General features: G+C 41.0%; 4 protein-coding genes across 4 annotated transcripts in view; 2 read left to right on the top strand and 2 right to left on the bottom strand.

Annotated features, from left to right (window-relative positions):
• LOC126559524 (uncharacterized) overlaps positions 1-20675 on the bottom strand; it is a 174982-nt gene that overhangs the window by 113497 nt on the left and 40810 nt on the right. The window lies entirely within an intron of this gene.
• On the top strand, positions 1739-4015 carry LOC126557531 (serine protease snake-like). Its single transcript, XM_050213337.1, has 7 exons — positions 1739-1876; positions 1946-2029; positions 2099-2375; positions 2468-2556; positions 2627-2724; positions 2804-3363; positions 3436-4015. Exons 1-7 carry the CDS (start codon positions 1816-1818, stop codon positions 4013-4015), a joined length of 1749 nt encoding a protein of 582 aa, XP_050069294.1. The 5' UTR covers positions 1739-1815.
• LOC126567238 (uncharacterized) lies at positions 4858-8297 on the top strand. The gene is made up of 10 exons (XM_050223470.1): positions 4858-4924; positions 5021-5104; positions 5320-5623; positions 5730-5812; positions 5878-6111; positions 6173-6410; positions 6492-6659; positions 6726-7126; positions 7194-7525; positions 7607-8297. The coding sequence occupies exons 1-10, from the start codon at positions 4858-4860 to the stop codon at positions 8279-8281; spliced, it is 2586 nt and encodes an 861-aa protein (XP_050079427.1). The 3' UTR covers positions 8282-8297.
• On the bottom strand, positions 8389-15493 carry LOC126567239 (aminopeptidase N-like). Its single transcript, XM_050223471.1, has 11 exons — positions 15391-15493; positions 15093-15239; positions 14883-15015; positions 14440-14793; positions 12882-14366; positions 11283-11767; positions 10957-11103; positions 10740-10872; positions 10299-10649; positions 8736-10223; positions 8389-8652 (listed from the first exon to the last, which is right to left on the bottom strand). The coding sequence occupies exons 1-11, from the start codon at positions 15468-15470 to the stop codon at positions 8389-8391; spliced, it is 5067 nt and encodes a 1688-aa protein (XP_050079428.1). The 5' UTR covers positions 15471-15493.

The raw sequence follows: 20675 nt of genomic DNA on the forward strand, positions 1-20675 counted from the left end.
AGCGGGAGCAAGAACCATAACGCGAGTGCGAAAACTGTTCGGTAAACACTGCTGATAAGTCACAACAAACATCTGGTGGAGCAGCTGTTTAGCTCGGCGCGTTTACTTTTAATCTATAGCTGCCCGATTGGTTGAACTCCGGCTGAAGTTTTCTACTTTGCGCCATAAACAGTCCGATATCGACGATCGTCTACTGCACAGGCATCGTGGAGCATAAAATATGTTTTATGTTATCAACAGCAAAAATGAATGGATTAAAGGCGATTTTTGGACTATAGTTTTTATCATTTATAACTGTATTAGCAAAAGTTGTTTCAGCTTTGTTTTTATAAATTTTAGTTTTCAATTACATTTTACAATATCTGCAGTGCTAATCATCATGAAGCATCGTTTCTTTCAAATTTCAAGAAGGCTTTCTACATATTTAAAACAATTTCAATAATATTGATTGCAAAACTACTTTCATCCAACATGTTTCTGCTTCTGCTCAAGATATTTTATTCGTCCTCTTCTATAGACGACTGTAGCTTTCTACAGATGCATCAATGACAATTTTTGTACGTGGTGTTCGTCGAATGACCTTTTGTTTAGCAATGGAAAATGCTTTGTTTTAACTTATAGCCATTTCTGAGCCATTTACCGTGGCCAAAGCCTACAAATCTTTAGGAATGATACTAAGAATAACATCTGAATTCAATAGCCCAGCCCGTTTCAAAGCCGTAAAGTGTCCAAAAATCCTTTACACGTTTTGTCTACCGCAAATGTTTTTGTCCACATGGTCTGTTGCCGCCCTTTGCCGATAGATGTAGAGCCTGAAGTCGCTTGAATCTAGTCGAATTATCACCCAAACATCATTCACAATAGCGACACAATAGCGATGTTGCTTTCCTTTTCTCTGCTGTTGGATTAAACGTCCTAAATCTAGCTCTTAGATACCATGGTATTTGCGTATTTTTACCGATAATGAACATTTGTTGGACTTCTGTATATCTCTTTCTGTCTTTCGTCATCGCTTTCGTTGCTCCTTTCTCCCCTCCTAGTTACACTATCCACATTTCCTATCCTTATCCAAGATCAGGCCAAAATCTTAGTAATTGAATACTACTTGCTAAGCCATGAGCGGAAAATGAATGTTATAAAACAATAAAACAATATTGTCAATTTACACTATAAAAATACAACGGTAAGTCGTAATAGTAAATTATAAATTCTAAAAAAAAAAATCTATTAAAATTAAACGTTTTGAGACGGATTACCTGAAACTAGATAAAATATTTAAAACGAGCCACGACCGATCGTCGAGCGAAGACTAATTATCAGAAAAGGGATCACATTTAGATGGGAAAACCCCATTGGCACGTTTGGGTTTTCCAGATCAGTGACGTAGTTTTGCGATACTGCTTTCGATTATCGTAATATGGCTTATATTACCTCCATTTTTGATTCCGCCTTTCTGTTTTAAAATTATTTATATTAAGCTGAGTCCAATTAAAATTCACAACAACAACTAATGATTATCATCATTCACGCGCGAATCTTTGCTGCTGTGTATGTTTTTTTTTTCATTGTTTATTTTTTCGGTTAGATTCTGCCTCTAACCTCTTGCTCCTGCTCGGCGGTTGGTCTTGCGACCAGTGTGGGATTCACACGAATCGGAAGCGACTTTTTGTGGAAGGGATGAATTGGGATACACCGGAGCGATAAGTTGTTCTGAGACAAGGTGGTCTTGAGTTAAGCCGCCGATGCTTGCCAGTCTGATCGTGCTAGTCGTTGAGGAAACAAGTTTTCAACCATCAAGGTTTTGTACTGATCAGCATGCATCGTACTGGTTTGTTTGGACTGGTGTTAATAGCGATCGTTGGCGTATCACGGAGTTGTGAGTAAATCGCACTGTGGCTTTAAAAAAAGGTTTATTAACAATATTTTACTGTTACCAATCACACAGCCAACCCTCAGGAGTACGATGGACGATCAATGTTGCAAGACTTTCGAAACCGTTTTATGACTTACGAGCACATTGAGATTGATGGTTAGTTTGGGATGTGATTCATTAAAACTGTTTATTATAAATCTTTACTCATTTATTTCCATTTTTTAGAATGTCCCTTAAAGTATCTTCGAACGGTGTACACGGATTTCTGTCATGTGGCTTTGATCAAGAAGAATGTTTCCACCTGCCTGGGAGTGTTGGTGAATGATTATTATATTTTGTCCACGGCCTATTGTGTACCGGAGGATTGGAAGTCGGTTCAAGTGCAACTGCAAAACAACTTTGATCTTCCCATTGCTGATCGCATCGTCTACACTGACTACAAGGCGCTTAATATTAGCAGTGAAAAGACTCCGATACTGTTGAGGATAAATGGGACAACCGAGTAGGTATATGTTGCAAAACATACTGTGCAACGTGATCAATCAATTGAATGGTTAGATGGACGAAACTAAGCTTTTACCGATACGATTTCAGTTACAGACTACCTAAAGAAAACACCGCCGCTTGTCTATGGCCAATGGACAATCTTATCTCATATTCTAAAGTGCAGGATGTGGCGTACGGTAAGGGCGAAAAGCAAGATTGACTAACATTTAAACGATACATTTTAGCAAACATGTGTTCATATTTCAGATTCCACCCTAAAATACCTCATCCAAAACACAACGGTCTGTTCGGCATCGATGCAGGAAGTTTGCCTCAATAAAACCTTCACACAGTGGTGTGAAAGGGTAAGGGTCATATATTATAATTGGTGAATGTTCCCATAGTATGATGAAAATTATCACCCTTCTTTTTTTTTTTTTTCAGAATCCAACTAGCAGTTTGTTGCAAATACGCGATTTGGACAAATATTCCATGCATCCTATGGTGGTAGGGCTGTTTTGTAACGATCAGCAGCAGCTGGTACCGGTATCACGGTACGCTGACTGGATTCGCGACGTTATTGCCCGCGACCGAATTTTATTCGCAATCCCAGACGCAGGACTAGGTGAAAAGTGTATCACCAAAGATGATAAGGAAGGTGTTTGTCTGCGCATTGAAGCTTGCCCGCGGATCTTCAAACAGCTGAAAAGTACGGCCCGTCAACTAACCGCCCTGGAACAGTGCGGCTTCGATGGAGATCATCCGCTGAATTGCTGCACAACCGACGATATGCTGAAGGGTGAAGACAAACGCGATAAACTTCAAAACATTACGCACGAAGTCGAACATTGTCACGAGCTGTACGACGTGTACAGAAGAACGACGAAGGAACAGCAGCTCCACTCGCAATTGGCTCTGATACGCAATGAAGAAAACAAGGTGGAATGTGTCGGAACGCTAATTTCGAAGCAATTTGTTTTGACTGCGGCCCAGTGTGTGCTACGGTGAGTTACATAGGGCAATGTATATTTAGCAACAGCATCCAGTACTACTGCTTTTATTTCATTTCTTTATAGAATCAAACCCAAAACCAGCACCGTAAAGGTTGGAGTTAGCGCGTTTGATGAAAAAACAGTTCAAATACGTAACGTTGTGTCGATCGTAGTTCACCCCATGTTTGACCATCATTCTAACCACTACAACATTGCTCTATTAGCACTGGAAGCACCAATCACTGTTACCGAGTACAGTGTGCCGGCTTGTATGTGGCCGGAGAAAGATCGTATGCCTGCAAAGCTCATATCAACGGGGTACGACACGGTTTCAAACACCGTAACGGTTAACAACGTTAACCCGCTGTACTACATCGATTGCCGGCTGAAGTACTACTCCAACCTTACTCTGACAGAGGCATGCGTGCTGCCTGATATGGATGTTCTCCACTGTGATGAAGAACCTTCGGCTTGTGCAGAATCTGGGACTGGACTGTATGGCACTGTGTATATGAGCTCAGACTGGCGACCGGTAAACTTCGTAGTAGGGATCTACAGTATCGGAGCGCAGTGCGCTCAGAGCCAACCGGCCATATACACTCGTGTCAGCGAGTACTACGCGTGGATAAAGGCTCAGCTGTACTTGATGGCACAAGATATGTGAGGGGTAGAGCTGCATTTACTATAACATTATAACTCATAAATAAAAGACACACTAAGCATCAACAATAGTGTTTTGAAAATTATTATTTTTGACATTCTAACTTCAGGATTTTCCGAAACCTTGCTTATCTGTTATTGATCGCTGCTCGACAGTTCCTACGTGTGACTAAAAACTAGAACTAGTCAAACATTTATTCTCTTTTTTATAAGCAAACTCTGCAAGCTACTATTGAATGTTTTAATTAGAAGACTTTACAGCAACAGAGGAGTAAAAATGGTCGTTTGTAGGACAGCTTAATAAAAGATTGATGTTTTTTTTTTCTTTTCATTTGTTACTCTCAAGATCATGCTGATTTCCTAGACATAATTCAACCATGACCAAAGCCGGTCTCGCAACTTGTTTGTTTTGATTATACTTCATCATTCGTACGCGCCGCGTAAGGTGTACATTTTAACGGCCAGCATCACGAACACCAGCATCAACCGAATTGACCTACACACTAAAAGACGTGATCGCGACGCGTTATGCTTACCGTTTCGCTGATCGATCGCCAGAATGTGTCTTTTGCTGCCCACTGAACAAGATGATAGTGTTGCATTGCTGATGTGTTTGTGAAGCTTCGCGCGTTTGTGACGGTAAAACCCTCAATACTAGGTATTTCCATAAGCAAGAATATGTTCAAGAGCAATTCAGGATCGCGTTAAAAATTTCATAAAAACCTACGAGGGCGTTCAGACCATAATTATAACGCTTCTGGCAGTCGTTCGTTGATCGTCGCTATCGTTGCTCGCTGTCTGGAGAGATCACGTTGATATCTGGTGATTACATCAGAGCGCATCAAAATGACCGGGATACGTACTCGTTCGACTGTATTTCGTGCACTAACAGTGATTTGCTGCATTCAGGCAGGTATGAAAAATAAAGCAAACAGTGAAAACAAGTTTTTACAAGCAAATGGTGATACAAAACAAACATAAGTGACATTTTTTTTTGTATTCTAAACAGCTTCTGCAACGCTGTTCCCAAAACAAGTTCCCGAACTAGATTCTTTGGAGGAGCTGATGCCTAACGTAGAACGAAGTGTTAAAGGTAATATCAAGCAACCTGTTTTGCGGAATAATTCAACTACAAAATGTTATCCAAAACAAAGGTCATTCTAATCTGAGGCACAATCTACCCAAGCCCAACTTCGTTAGAAAGTTATTTGTAATCATTTACAATTTCTTTTTATATCCCAAACTAAAACTATGTTTGATTAGATTTTCCTTGCGTATTTTTAAAGTTTTGATTATTCTTGTTGACAGACTGTCCTTTCAGTATTTACGGCCATGGAGGAGTCGCACTAGCTAGCTCAATATTCGTTGACCGATACGTGGATAAAACATTCAGTCATACTGTAAGAGTATTGAACGATGATGCGGTCTGTGTTGGTCTGATTGTGGATGAAAATCACGTGCTAACTACATCGGATTGTGCTTCGTCGGAGGATGATGATAGCTTACCAAAGATTAAACTTTCCAACGAAACGCTGGACGCACTAAACACGGCTGAAAAATTCCCTCATCCGGTGTACAACGTTACTTTGCTACGTCTTAATTCGTCCATCGTGTAAGTGTACAGAATAAGCGCTTTAGGGTATAATTTACATACAAATGTTCCTGGTATTATCAAGTGCACTATACATGTCTTTTCCTTTCCTTTCCATTTCGCGCAGTATTAATAAATTGGCCGTACCTACATGCTTTTGGGACACCGATTTTAATGATGGATTTGACAAAATTCAAACAATTTTCATCGGTATGTACAGACTCAAGCGTGATAGATTAACTGTTGTGATACATATATTTGTTTAATTTTTCTAGCTCCAAATGGAAGTCTCATTATGCAGGAGACTCAATGTACGTTTCAAAATCGTGTTGAATGTATGACGGGGCTTATTCAAAAGAGTTCATTGCTGCAAACCAGAGCAATCGCAAATTATCGTATGCATCCGTTCGTTTTTACTTTTGGCATCGAAGACACGGGCGACGCTTTACAAAGCATGAAATATATCCCTTGGATGGAAAGCTTAATCAATCGAAACATAAGTTCGACTGGTAAGGATGGATGCGTGTTATTTTACCCAATGCGATGGTTAATTCTGCATTTATTTTACAGAATGTACCGCGACGTATGAGGAATACCGAGATTTTGAAGATTCGATGACTTCTAGAAGCGAAAGTCACCAACAGGTACAATATTCCAAAAGCCGCTTAACGACTACAAACATCAACCAGTACAGGGCACGTATTGTCCCAAATGCTACGGAAACGGGATCCAAGCGCCACTGTTATGGGTCACTGATAGCGCCGAAATATATTCTTACCGCTGCCAACTGCTTGAAACAGTATGAGGGGTAAGTTTTGCCAACTACTGTTCGTTGTGTTTTGTACAATCTACGATGTAGTAATAATATACCTTCTCGCGCATGTATTAGTGACGGCTACCAGGTGGAAATGGCTCAGAAAAACGTTTGGTATCCGGTGCGATATAATGAACTGAAGGTCCGTACAGTGGCACAAAAGGTGCATTACCATCCAGACTTCGATGCAGCAACACTAGCAAATGATATCGCTTTGCTAGAGTTGGTGAATCCCATTCCAGAGTACGTTAAGCGATATATCTCAAGCATAGGAATTCCAGCATAACACTTTCTAATCTCATCTTTCAGATTTAATGAAACCATTGTACCAGCATGCATCTGGACGCGAGATAAGCTACCGGCAGATATGTTCCAAACCAACGGATACGTACCGTTCAATGCAACGATTGACGATGAAAATGTACGAACGCACCAGCTCTATGCTACTTCCGATGTGTACGACGAGTGCATCGATAAAGTGTCCGAAAATCAGCTTTGTGCCGGATTCCCAACAGCCCTGGCACCTAGCACCTGTCACAATAGCGTCGGTTCTGCAATGTCGCACGCACTGTACACCTTCGGCCGTTACTTCGAGTATATTTTCGCGATCAACAGTAAAGGCGAAAATTGTGGTTTCAACAGACCGAGCGTGTTCACCAAAATAGCGCCATACGTACAGTGGATCGATAGTATCATTTTTGCTTCCAAAGGTAACAAGCGTGACTGGGAGAAGATTCCAATTTTAATAATGTTGAATCATTAATATTTTTTTTTTAGTGCGGTACGAGGATGAGACCAAATACTATGGAGATCGTTGCCAGGATGAAAATGGAACCGAAGGTACCTGTGTAGCTCTTCGAAACTGTCCGAAACTTGATCAGGAAGCGAAGCAAGGAAAAGCAGTCAATCTGTCGTCTTCCTGTTCGTTCGGTAAGCAGACAGAAATGGTAGTTTGCTGTTCAGATGAGAACGTGTTACGTGATGAAGCTCACCGTGAGCAACTAGCACAAGTGATCGAGGAGATAGACAATTGTCCGCATCTCTATCATGAGCATAGGAAAAATAAATCTCCCTACGACGTAGATAACTTTCCGACCTATCCGTACCTGGTAAGTGCCGATATAATGCTGATCGCAAACACTTCAAATCAACCAATTTTCAATAATCAACCTTTTCTATTTACAAAACAGGTCCGTATCCACGGCAATGGCGATCGTTCTTGCAATGGCACATTGATTACAAAACAATTTGTGCTCACTACAGCTTCCTGCTACGAAAACCTAGCCGTAGATGATATCTATGTTGTCGTGGGTAACAAAACTCTACAAAAAATTGCTGTGAAACACACATTTACCCATCCAGAGTTCAGTAAAGTACCAACGGAGTTCAACTTGTTGCTGCTGAAATTAGAAACTGCAGTCACGATCAACAACGAAACCATTCCCGCCTGTTTATGGAAAAATCAAACACACACCCCCCTGCGACTGGAAGAAGTGTACGCCAATCCAAACTTTACGCATCAGCACTGTTTCCCTATATTCAATACAGAGTGCTTGAGGAAGTATCCCGATTCTAATGTTACCAATCTGCAGTTGTGCGTGGAGCGGAATATTAAGTACTATTATCCGTACGTCGTTGTCGAGGATGACGCTGGTAGTGCGCTTGTAAACCACGCTGCACAAGGTGTCAACGAGTATCAAGTGACCTACCTTGTTGGGCTTTTTGGCTCAGGACATACGATCACAAAGCCTGCTGATGATGAGGACGAACGTCCTGTCAAGCAATACTATCATGTGTACCAAAGGATCAGTGAACATTACAATTGGATCAAAAATGTAATCTCTGTTGCGATGCAGAATAATTGATTTCCACAATTTGTTACCATAAGCTTTAAAAAAGGGTAAATCAAAATAATTAATCAGTGTAATCACGATATTTTATTATTATAATTCTAAAATAAATCACTAAATGTTCAAAGTAGTATTGAATTTGACATCAGCAGGATTAACACACTCCCGAATGCAGCTAACATAGCGATGGAATGAACGACCGTTCCGCCACCAGGAGGTTTCACGGTCGTTCCCTCATATTCTTTCTCCACCAGCCAGGACGTTATATGTTCCGCGTGCTTTTCAATCCACTGAATGTTTTGGTCCGCTCGTACAAGAGCTGCATCTGCAGCCGCTTTTGCTGAGGTTGACAATGAAGCTCCATACTCGTCCACGATATTTTGCAGCTGAAATGTAGGTTATGAATAATGAATAACATCTTTACTCATGAACAAATGCGTGATGGTTAAGATGTGTGTGATACACGTACCACTTCGTACTGTAATCGAGTATTAATGCGATTACCCAATTCTGTGAAGATCGAGGTTACGGAGGTCAGCAAGTACGTGACGGTAGAAAAATGTTGGTGCATGTAGCGTAATGCGGTCAAGCGCGTTGTTGGGCTACCATTGATTAGACCGAGGTAGATTTGATTCCTTTGGTCAGCAGTGATTGGAAGCCCTGGGTAGTTGTACGACGTCAACGCTAAGTAGTACTCTAAGGTGGTTTCATTCCGAGCACACCCAACGCTGGTGAGGAACCGATTAATCATCTCCAGCTGCTGAGAGTTCTTGGCGGATTGAATATATTGTTCGAACAAATCAGTCTGCACGTTAAGTGTTGCCACGGGATACTTATGAAGCGCGCAAAATACTGCCGGTTGCACTTCCTCGGGGATGGTGTATGTAGGATCTTCAACTGCTTTCGTGGCTAGAGCGTTTGCATCCTCCAAACACTTTTGCACCCCGGAATAGCATGCGAGGTAAACGGTGTTACCACGATGAAGTCTACTAATATGATCCATCGGCCCAGTGAGCAAGATGTTTTCATACATACATCCAGTAATTGAACGTATGAAACTTTCCAATCGTTCATACTGCATTGCTCCAGAGTACATTCTATCTAGGTACAACAATGCATTGTAAGCTGTGCTCCATGGAATGTACTCCGTTTCTCGTTCGAGATATTGCATCAGTGACAGTGCCACATCGTAACTTACCTCTCCGGCTCGAGCTAGATTCGCTACATCGTCCACTAGCTGGGCCCGATTTATGACTGGAACAAGCTCATCAAAACGATCGCTATTCAACACTGCGATCAACTTGTGCCAGCTCTCTTCGTCGTAATTCACACGATAGTATCCTGTCTGCTGTATGTTCACAACAAGCCACTCGATACCCGTCTCAATGGAAATGGTCGTGGTAGGATCCGACGGAGTCAACCAGAATGAGGGAGTTGTATCATCGAAACTGTTCGAGGAGGAAACACTGGATGCATAGTTTAACGGAATGTAGAAAAGCTTATTTTCCGGCGGAGTATCTACTTCGTTTGGCATCCAAAAGCGCTTCTGGGATGCCGTTAGTGTGCGCTGGGTGCGATCGACGATCACCGTTACGACGGGATAGCCTGGAGCGTTGGCCCAACTTTCGAAGATCTCTTCTACACTACCAGGAAGATTGACTGTGCGAAACTTTTCAATGCTTGTGTATAGATATTCCGGTCTGGTAGTGAGATAGCTTCGTGATCGTAGATAATCATTGATGGCCTGTCGGAATGTATCGAACCCGATCACGTTTTGTATCATCCGTATGACTGAAGCACTCTTTGCATACACAACGTAATCAAATAGATCGTTCAGTACAGCAGGATCCGTAGCATAATAGCTCATCATTCGATTATTAGCGAAACAATCTTGAGAAAGCGCTGAATGCACATTGTTCACGATGAACTGTTCCCAAAGATTCCAGCTGGGTTCAAGCTATCAATGTGAAAAGGCATAACTTATTAAAATATACTTAGTAACTTGTGTGTCAATAATACACTGAGAGAGTACCTGCGATGTGACGTAATATTCGAAGTATCTAGCAAAACCCTCGCTTAACCACAGGTATGTCCACCATTCCGGAGTAACCTCGTTGCCAAACCACATGTGCGTTAGCTCATGCGTGATTAGATCAGCAATGTTTTGTTTTGTTCGGGCCGTTGTAACACCTTCTTCGTAAATTAAATACTGCTCTCGGAACGTTATCAGGCCCCAGTTCTCCATGGCACCCATCGCGAAATCTGGTATGGCGATGAGATCCACCTTTGGCAGCTGATATTGGTGACCGAATAATGTTTCCAAGGTACGCAAAGACTTTCCAAGAAACTCCAACGCGTACTCCGTGTGAGCTACCTTGTGTTCCTGGGTTGGGAGAGTTATCACATTTTAAAATGGAACTTTCTTTTTTCATTCGTTGCATTGGTATCTATGTTCTCTTATCACAATACTTACTGCCGCGAAAATTCTGAATCGATCCGTCTCTTGCGATATCGTTTTAAAATCGGAGATGACAAACGCCACCAAGTATGTAGACATTTGAGGAGTAGTGTCAAATGTTGTTTCCGTATAATCACCAACAGTCGCACTTAAAACCAATTAAATGTAAGTGAGAGAGTACATAATATGAACAGTAAAACAATTCTAGCAATCCCAAATACGGTTTGTGTACCTGTTTATAACCGGCATATTGGATAAAGCAGTATATTCGGAACGATGTCTTATTCTCAAATTGAATGTAGCCTTGTACTCTGGTTCATCGTAGCATGGAAATACACTCCGAGCGTATGTGGATTCAAAATGAGTAGTTGCTAGATACCTTAAACATAAAAGAATGTTTGATGGAAGTGAAAATATCAATTTATTTATTAATTTTGATTGGTGAAGCTAACCCAACCCATATCTTGAAAATATTTGCCTGGAAAGTAATTCGTATCTAGCTCATATTTATAATTTTTTAGTATATTGCACATCAAACCGTAATACATTGTAACTTACCTAGTTGTGTTACCAATGACGTAACTGCTTCTGTACAGTCCCTTCAACTCGGTTCCTATACTGTTGAGAAAATTAATTTGAATCTTATAGAGCTCTCCAGTTTGAAGTCGCTCGGAAAATCCAAAATAAATTTGTTCAAATTGTTCCATATAGAGCACGTTGGCAACTGGCAGATCGGAACCGTCAGGACGCGTCACTTTGATGCTGCTTTCATCAATCACTAGTCCATCGTTGTTTAGATAGAAATGGTTCTGATCGCCGGTGTAACGAAACTGAATCTCGACGCTTCCGGAATATGAATAAAAGTAGTAATTGGTGATGTCAAGGAACAGATCGTAAGAAATGGGTTCCGACACTCTTGGCAACAGGTAGCGACTGTCATCTTGGGAATCACGGGAAGTTGAAAGCTTTTCCACGTCTACAGGAGCTGAACCGAAGCTCAACGGCAGGCAAAAGGCCACTACGCACAGCGCTGCGCGGTACATCTTTATGAAACAGCACCGAATTAAGGACTGTGCGAACCATGCGGTAAGTCTACTTTACCTGCTATTAGTTGCCCATTTATTGACATAATAAACACTTGTACGGGTTAGATTAATCGATTGCCTATCAGGATCACAATGCAATCTTCTGATACAGCGGTATCTTTTAACCGCCATTAGATAGCAAGTTATCGTCTCGCCACTGTTACACCCATTGATAGCTCTATTGTTATAAGAAACACAAATACACCTATGTACAATGTCGGACAATAGCATAAGATCATCATATATTAGTTTTTTTATTTAAGTATTTTTTTTTGTTAATCTGAGTTGAAAATTTTTTAATAACGATCCCATTATTGGGTTGATCAATAGATCGATTTTTTTAAGTCTTTTTTTTATTTAACTCCACGATGACGGCTCTTTGTAGCAATCAGACCGTCAGGCCGTCCCTCAAAAAATAAAAATAAATCTCTTTGTTGACTAATTACAAATTTCTCAAGGCATTTCATCCTTGGATGTTGTCTTATCTCGGGCATGCTCGATTAAAAAAATTTGTCGATGTTTTTACCAAATGTTGGTTTTGTATCAAAACCAGTAGTTCAAACATTTTGTTTAAATGCCAATTGATAGTTGTTTTGTTCGTTACTGTACATTTAATACCATAAAATACTTCGTTCGCTGGTCGGTTGTTTGCCAATCGTAACACAAATTTAAAGGCAAATAAAACGTTTGGAATGATCATGTGGTCTCTGTATTTCAAAGCAACAAAGTAAACAACATCCTTCAATCGTCGTTAAATACTTCAACGCGAAACGAAGATAATCCAGGCCACTACAAATAATCCAGCTGTAGAAGAAGCAACTATCGTCCCATCATTATCTGAGCTTCCGGCGTCAAAGTAATATTTCATAAGCCATTTCGTAATGGCACCTGTATTTTTATCGATCCAGCGTATGTTTTGTTCCGCCTGAACGAGGGCACGGGTGGCAGCTTCTAGTGATGACGGAACCAGTGAGGATTGATGGGTCTGTATGATTTCACTCAGCTGTAGAAAGAAATAAAACCAATTTTACAAACGACTTTTTAAAGTATTTCTACCCGTTATCCGACGTACCATATTGTATTCTGAAAGAGTGTTGATACTAGTACCGAAAGCATCAAACACTGGCCCCATCTGGTGATCCAACATAGCAGAAACTGCATCAAACCGTGATTTAATGTAGCGGAACGCAGAGTCTCGCGTTATGGGATTACCTTTAATCAGGCTCGTCAGAATGCCACGCTTCATGCTCTTTGTGATCGAAAGGGCGGGTGTATCTATTTCAATTATTTGCAGGTAGAACTCATTCATTGTGAGATTACGGGAACACCCCAAACCGCCGATGAACATATCGATCAAATGTTGGTATTGATCAGTGGCTTGCCAAAACTTTTGGAAAAGCTCTACACCATAATCTCCTTCGATGGGTAAATCATGCTTGTGTAATGCACAAAACACTGCTGATTGCAACTCTTTGGGTATGGTCAGCGTTTCCTCGCGAAGTGCTGCCTCTACCGTGTCTGTTGCCAAATTTAAACACGCCGATACACCAAAATAACACGCTAAGTAGACAGACTTGTTACGATGCAACCGATTCAGATGGGTTCCTTCAGAAGTCATTGTATTGTTGAACACGTGCGAGGTTATAGAGCGGCCGAAGCTTTCAAAGCGAATATATTCCTTATTACTAGAAAACATCTGATCAAGATGCAACAACGCATTGTGAGCTGTGCTCCATGGAACGTACTCCGTTTCTCGTTCGAGATATTGCATCAGTGACAGTGCCACATCGTAACCCACCTCTCCGGCTCGAGCTAGATTCGCTACATCGTCCACTAGCTGGGCCCGATTTATGACTGGTACAAGCTCATCAAAACGATCGCTATTCAACACTGCGATCAACTTGTGCCAGCTCTCTTCGTCGTAATTCACACGATAGTATCCTGTCTGCTGTTTGTTCACAACAAGCCACTCGATACCCGTCTCAATGGAAATGGTCGTGGTAGGATCCGACGGAGTCAACCAGAAAGAGGGAGTTGTATCATCGAAACTGTTCGAGGAGGAAACACTGGATGCATAGTTCAACGGAATGTAGAAAAGCTTATTTTCCGGCGGAGTATCTACTTCGTTTGGCATCCAAAAGCGCTTCTGGGATGCCGTTAGTGTGCGCTGGGTGCGATCGACGATCACCGTTACGACGGGATAGCCTGGAGCGTTGGCCCAACTTTCGAAGATCTCTTCTACACTACCAGGAAGATTGACTGTGCGAAACTTTTCAATGCTTGTGTATAGATATTCCGGTCTGGTAGTGAGATAGCTTCGTGATCGTAGATAATCATTGATGGCCTGTCGGAATGTATCGAACCCGATCACGTTTTGTATCATCCGTATGACCGACGCACTCTTTGCATACACCACATAATCGTACAACTCATTCAAGATTGCTGGATCTGTTGCATAGTAGTTCATCTGCCGAGCTGAACTATGGCAATCTTTCGCTAGTGCCGAATGTACCTCACTCACAATAAATTGTTCCCAGAACTTCCATGACGGCTCGAGCTGAAATAGATGGAGCAGTGTAAGACGAATCGAATTGATTGTTTGAATTCTTTATCGTTTTTTCCAGTTCTACCTGCGCTGTAATGTAGAACTCAAAATAATTAGCGAATCCCTCATTCAACCAAACATAAGTCCACCATTCCGGTGTAACCTCGTTGCCGAACCACATGTGCACCAGCTCGTGTGTAATGACAGAAGCTATCCTTTGTTTAGCGGAAGCCATTGTTTCTTCTTCACCTTCGTAGATTAAATAATCCTCGCGAAACGTTATCAGACCCCAGTTTTCCATGGCGCCCATCGCAAAATCAGGAATGCCAACAAGATCTATCTTTGGCATTTGGTTCTGTCGACCGAAATGTGTTTCCAGAGCTCTCACTGCTCGTACCGCAAAATCATGAGCGTAAATGGTATCGTTTACCTTGTTTTCCTGCAACGATTGAGAGGGGGAAAAAATATTAATGTAAGTGTTACGAACCTAGAGCAATGAAATACTGTTTGTTATTGTATTTACGGTACCGGTGCAAATACTCGGAAAAGTTCCTGATCGGAAGATAGTGTTTTCATCTCTGACACGACAAATGCCACCAAGTAGGTGGACATGAGGGGTGTGGTATCGAAAGTGGTTTCACTGTACCCATCAAACTGCAAGCTACAATCAAACGGTGACATTAAACATCTGCAAGGTACATCAACAATTGCAACTAATATGCTGTTGTACGCTTTTACCTGTTTGTAACTGGCATATTCGACAAAGCCGTATGATGTGATAGATGTCGAATTTTGACATTAAATCTTGCCTTGTAGCCTGGTTCATCGTAACAGGGAAACACGGTACGGGCATATGTAGCGGCCAGGAATGTAGTTGCTAGGTATCTGAAAAGATTAAAACGAACAGTCGACGGCGTTATCAGCTGTGCGAAGCAAATGCTCAAATATGCGACGTAATGTTACATCTGTTGAATAATTCTACAATATTCAAATACTGTACTTAAAATAGATACATCTCTTCATACGTCTTACTCACTTAGTTACACCTCCCACACGATAACTGCTACGGTAAATTCCTTTGAAAAAGTCGATTTTGATTTGACCAATAAATTCCATATGCACCTTATACGATGCACCTGTTTCTAATTTCTCATTCAACTCAAAGTGCAATTGCTCGTATTGTTGTGAAACGGCAAACGATTTTAGTGGTACTTCGACTCCATCTTCACGCAAAACACGAACACTTCTCTCATCTATCACCAAATCCACACTATTTAACGAAAAGCTAGACTCATTACCGGTATACCGAATAGTTATGTCAACGGTTCCACTATAACTGGTGAAACTATCATCCGTCATATCAAGATACAAGTCGTAATACATCGGTTCCGACACAGGAGGCAATCGATAACTGTTAGAACTTGTGTCGGCTTCTTCATTTTTCGACAAACTTAAGTATTTATTTTCATGCAATACACTAGCAGAAGGTACCCTTGCGAATGCTGTTATTACAATCAACATAAATACCAGCGTATTTTGTGTACAATTCATACTGTAACACTTGAAGAGACGGCTGTCTTATAATCTACTGGTATAGCTGTAGAGCTTGTCACATATCGCTCGCGTTGTTTGTTACAACTAAATTCTACTCCCAGCGCTGCTCACTTATCTGGCCTACTGACTGGTTGACTGGTGATAGCAATTCACTTATCAACACGGTTGTACCTGTTTCTCGCAGTAAGATTAACTTTAGTGCCTCGTACAATCACTACCAAGACAACTGTAAATTCTTCGGGTGATCATCATAAACACTCTGATACAGCAATCACATAAAGCAGTCAATAGCATAAGCATTTTTGGTGATATTTTATCTATTTATATAGTTTTATTTAGACTAACTGATACACTAGGACTCAAGGACTCCTAAACCTATAACCAGATCTTCATAATCTTGGATGATACGTCATCTCTTCGATTATGTAAATTAACTCATTTGGGATACCGGCCAAGCTTACCTTGTCACAATGACAATGATCAATATCAATGAAAGATCCATTTTTTAGAAATGGCATGGAACAAATTTATTTTCAGAAAGGAACTGAACGAACCTTGTAGGTTTTTTGAACCTATTTCAAGCAAAAAAAAAGTGTCACAGTGTATATCTGTGCAGGAGTTATCAATCTAGTCTAGTCGTTCGAAGAAGCAATCCGAATCTCCGAGATGGAAACTTCGACAACCATCTTCCATACGTCAATCCCCATCCTGGTATATGCTAAGGACATAGACATAATTCGTTGGAGGCTTTCCTATTCAGCAGAAGCTTGCCAAAGGATTACGTAGACGGCCTTAAAATAAACATGCATTAAACATGTTGGATTGTAGGAATAATTAGAAGGACCCTAGATATAAAAACTTACATCTCACCAAAGTGAGGAATGTCTGTTCACTATAGTGAGAAGTCAGATTTTGCTCGCAGGGATGGGCTTAACGTGACATAAAACAAAATGATGTTGGCACCCAAAACACTATTGGTATAATCATTCTTCATCAATTGACAATCAAATGAACAAACATTCCTTTGACTAATTTCTGAACACATGATGATTATGATAGGTCCCACCTCTTACCCCAACAAAGGTTTAAACCTAGAGGCAAATGCTGCATAAAGCGTTGTCAACGAATAATAATCAAGCAGGTGGTGAGATTCAAAATATTCCACTCCACTACTTTCCCGTACTACCCAAGTATTGCGTTGCCGATCCATAAATTAATCATTTCTGCAACCTTTTCACAAGTATAGTTTAGTCCAAAACAGTCAATAAGCGACAGTTTTGCCCTACTATTTCGCTAAAGACTGTAGCTTATGTATCTACTTAAGGTTCTAATAACTTGTTTTAATAAGTAAAAAAGTAGTGACCTTTGTCAGATCACAACTCTTAGCGCATTGAAATACTCAAAATAGTGGTAAAAATAGAGAAACATAAAATTGCGACCTCGGGGTTCAAATCCCATCATCCAACTATCCAACTACGTGGTATCGGTTTAGTCTAGTAAGCCATTTGTGAGATTTACTGCTAGGGTTAAATATTATCTGAAATCATATTTTTGAATTGATGAAGGAACCCACATGGTAATGTAAACACTCACTACTTGACGCTGCAGAATTTGACAACAAGGATGCAAGGATGAATTTCGAATGAACTTATGTATATCTGAAATGAATTAAACAGGACGCACGAATGAACACCAGTCTTGAGAATATTTCTCACACCATTGGATGACCGACGTGACCTTAGAGGTCGTTAAGCCAAGAAGAAGAAGAAAGCACCATGTACATCACTTTGCTTGGGATCACCGTGTCCATTTCAGGCGATATGAAGTTAGTTTAAGCAAGGTCGTCGTAGTAAATGATGAAAAAATAGTTGAGATAATCAGCTGTTCTTGCTGCTCCGCAATCGTTATCATTATCATCGACACTCCAAATGATATACAGTAAGGCAAACAACAGTATACATATTAACTTTTGATTTTACAGCCAAGCTTAAATGGATTTTGTTAACTATCAATAACAAAGCTAACAAAGAAACATGTTTGAAAAGAAAATAGCTCACAAGTAGGTGTGAAAAAACCGCACAGGAGACAACCGTAATCATATTTTTAGGAAGTTACTTACTTACTTACTTACTTACTTATCAGGCGCTACAACCGCTTTGCGGTCTTGGCTTGCCGCAAAAGAATCCGGAACCGCTCACGGTCCTGTGCCGTCGTCCGCCAATCCTTTATCCCGGCCTTGATGGTGGATAATTCCACGCCATCCTCCCTCCTCAATCTGGACCTGCCACACCTCCTTTGTCCGTGTGAACGGCCTAAAAGAATTTTTAGGAACAGCTCTGTAAAATATAGTTTCTTGAACGTTTAAAAACTCCACAACAACACAACACCCTTCGGAAGCCTTTGCCTGCTAGCTTCCTGAAGGATATTTACTCCTAGGTGAGTCGGTGAGTTCAGTCGTATGAACGAAACGGAGGTTCTTTGAACCTACTTTAACGGAAAACTGAAAAGTGTCTGTCCGTATATCGTGAGCAGTCTTTTCGCTTACAAAATAATTAGAATTTAGAAAATTCGGTAGATCCTCTTAAAAATGTTTTAAAGTGTATTTTACAAAACACAATTCGAACATTTGTTAAGGCATGCTGCTTTGAACGTCAACAAAGAAGTTGCTCATAAGAGTGAGCGTTATAACATTCTCATGGATAGCAAAAGTTAGGTGCGAAAAGTCTACATGGTGATTTTATTTGAACCTAGATTCGATTGTTCTATTGAAGGAACGGAACCAGGTTGGATTAGATTCAGAACGAAATTCTCAAGACTAGAATTGATCATTTCGATCGATCAATCGATCGTACAACTGCTGCTAAAGCTCCATAGCATTTTTTAGGTACACATGTAGAAGGAATGATTTGGAACTAAATTGTGACAATTCTCACCTAAAATCATCAATCAACTAGATTGGGATGCGTGCCAAGTAGCCGATTCCTAAAATGATTCAAACATCACAGTGATCATCTTCTTCTTCTTGGCTTAACGACATCTAAGGTCATGCCGGCCATCGAAATGGCTTACTAGACTGCCGATACCACGTAGTTGGTTAGTCAGTCCTCACTACGGGGGGACGGTCCAGATGGGATTTGAACCCCGTTCCTACCGTTTGAAGATCGGTGCCGCTGTCGCCTGTACCACCGGGCCGCCCCTATAGTTTTAGGCCGCACAGTGATCATAACTGTAGCGAATATCGTCGCGAAAACATATTTTTTCTAGCTATTGTGTACTCACCTGAAACGTATTTCGTCACATTGTCTTGAAATGCATCATACCTACATCATGCCTTCCCCTGCTAGGCGCTGATTGTGAACTCGTAATAATGCTGTAAGGTTTAACTATTCATCGTAGAACTGGTCCCCTCACCTTCACATTCTCGTCGCTTAAATATCAGACAGCCAAACGCGGGCAACCTAATTGTTCCCACCATGCATCCTGCCCAGTAAACTCATCCTCATATTAAATATGAACTGTCGAACGCTGCCGACGGTTACGATATTTACTGCAGCTAATTACCATTTAGTGTTTAACCATACCATGCCACCCGCGGCAAAGCTTCCCGGACCGGAGATGCTTACACTAGCCGTAACGTTAAAGCTACATCGTGTTGCCGCGAGATAACGCGCGCCACACTTTCAGCGACATTTGACAAGCTACGAATAAGTTACCCGAGTCGAAGTATCTCCAGTTGCGACCAATCATGTGTGCAAGTCGCACTGAGTGCTAGTGCTTTTAAGTTAACTATCGAAACGTTTTGCCCAATTTTACTATTCGCGAGTAGTAGCGCGCCGTCCAAGGAGTAATTTATGAATCATTTCTCCTTCGTCATCTCGCATTTGAGCACCGTCACTATCGCGTCGTTTCGAGCGTATTTTGTACGGGGGATTTTCAAGTGTATATTGCACAAACCATCAATCAATTCAATTGTAGATTGATTGACTTTACAAGGTAGACCGGTACGTGTGTGTAAAAAAGTGAGTGAGTGCCTTTTGTCATTTGAATTAGAGAGCCCCTGAAATCCTATTTCATGACAAAATATTCACCCCTTTATCAGCATTATCTTCAGTAGATGCAACGAAACGATTTAAATGCGTTAATTGATGATAGTAGTCTTTCGTGGCAAATACTATGTTATCTCTCTGGGAATAACCAATGGAAATAACCTGGAAAATTTTTGAAATAATTGATGTTAGAAAACAGCACTCTGCAGTAGTGCGATTCGTTTTTCTAAGCTACAGTGTAAACTGATGTAAGAAAAAAAAAATCTAAAATAATTCCTATACGCACAACCCGTACACGAATGATAAAAAGAAAACGACCCAAATTCGAACCGATAGCGTCAACGGTGTTGTATCCATTTAAAAGATAAAAAAAATAGTACGTACCAGGAAAAGTTCTCTGTCGTTCGCAGTAACTGTTGCCGATGCTGGTAGACATTTCGTGCCGAGCGTAATAAGCCATTTAATACATTTATAGTGCTGATAACGATAGGCTGCGCTCAAGATCAGTTCTTAACATTCTTGCCATTGCTGCCATTACTGTCTTTTAGACGATACTTCTTGAAATTGAAGGCTCTATAAATGTGACAAATCGTGCCAGCGAGTTCCCAGTAATACAACAACAGCCGGTTTTGGGGAGCATTCGACCCTACCAAGTGTTCGCCGGAGTGTGTGATAGCAATCGGGTAGGTAACCGTGTCGTGTTTGCAGTGGTAGAGCATCG

The sequence above is a fragment of the Anopheles maculipalpis genome, chromosome 2RL, assembly GCF_943734695.1.
Source record: "Anopheles maculipalpis chromosome 2RL, idAnoMacuDA_375_x, whole genome shotgun sequence".
NCBI lineage: Eukaryota > Metazoa > Arthropoda > Insecta > Diptera > Culicidae > Anopheles > Anopheles maculipalpis.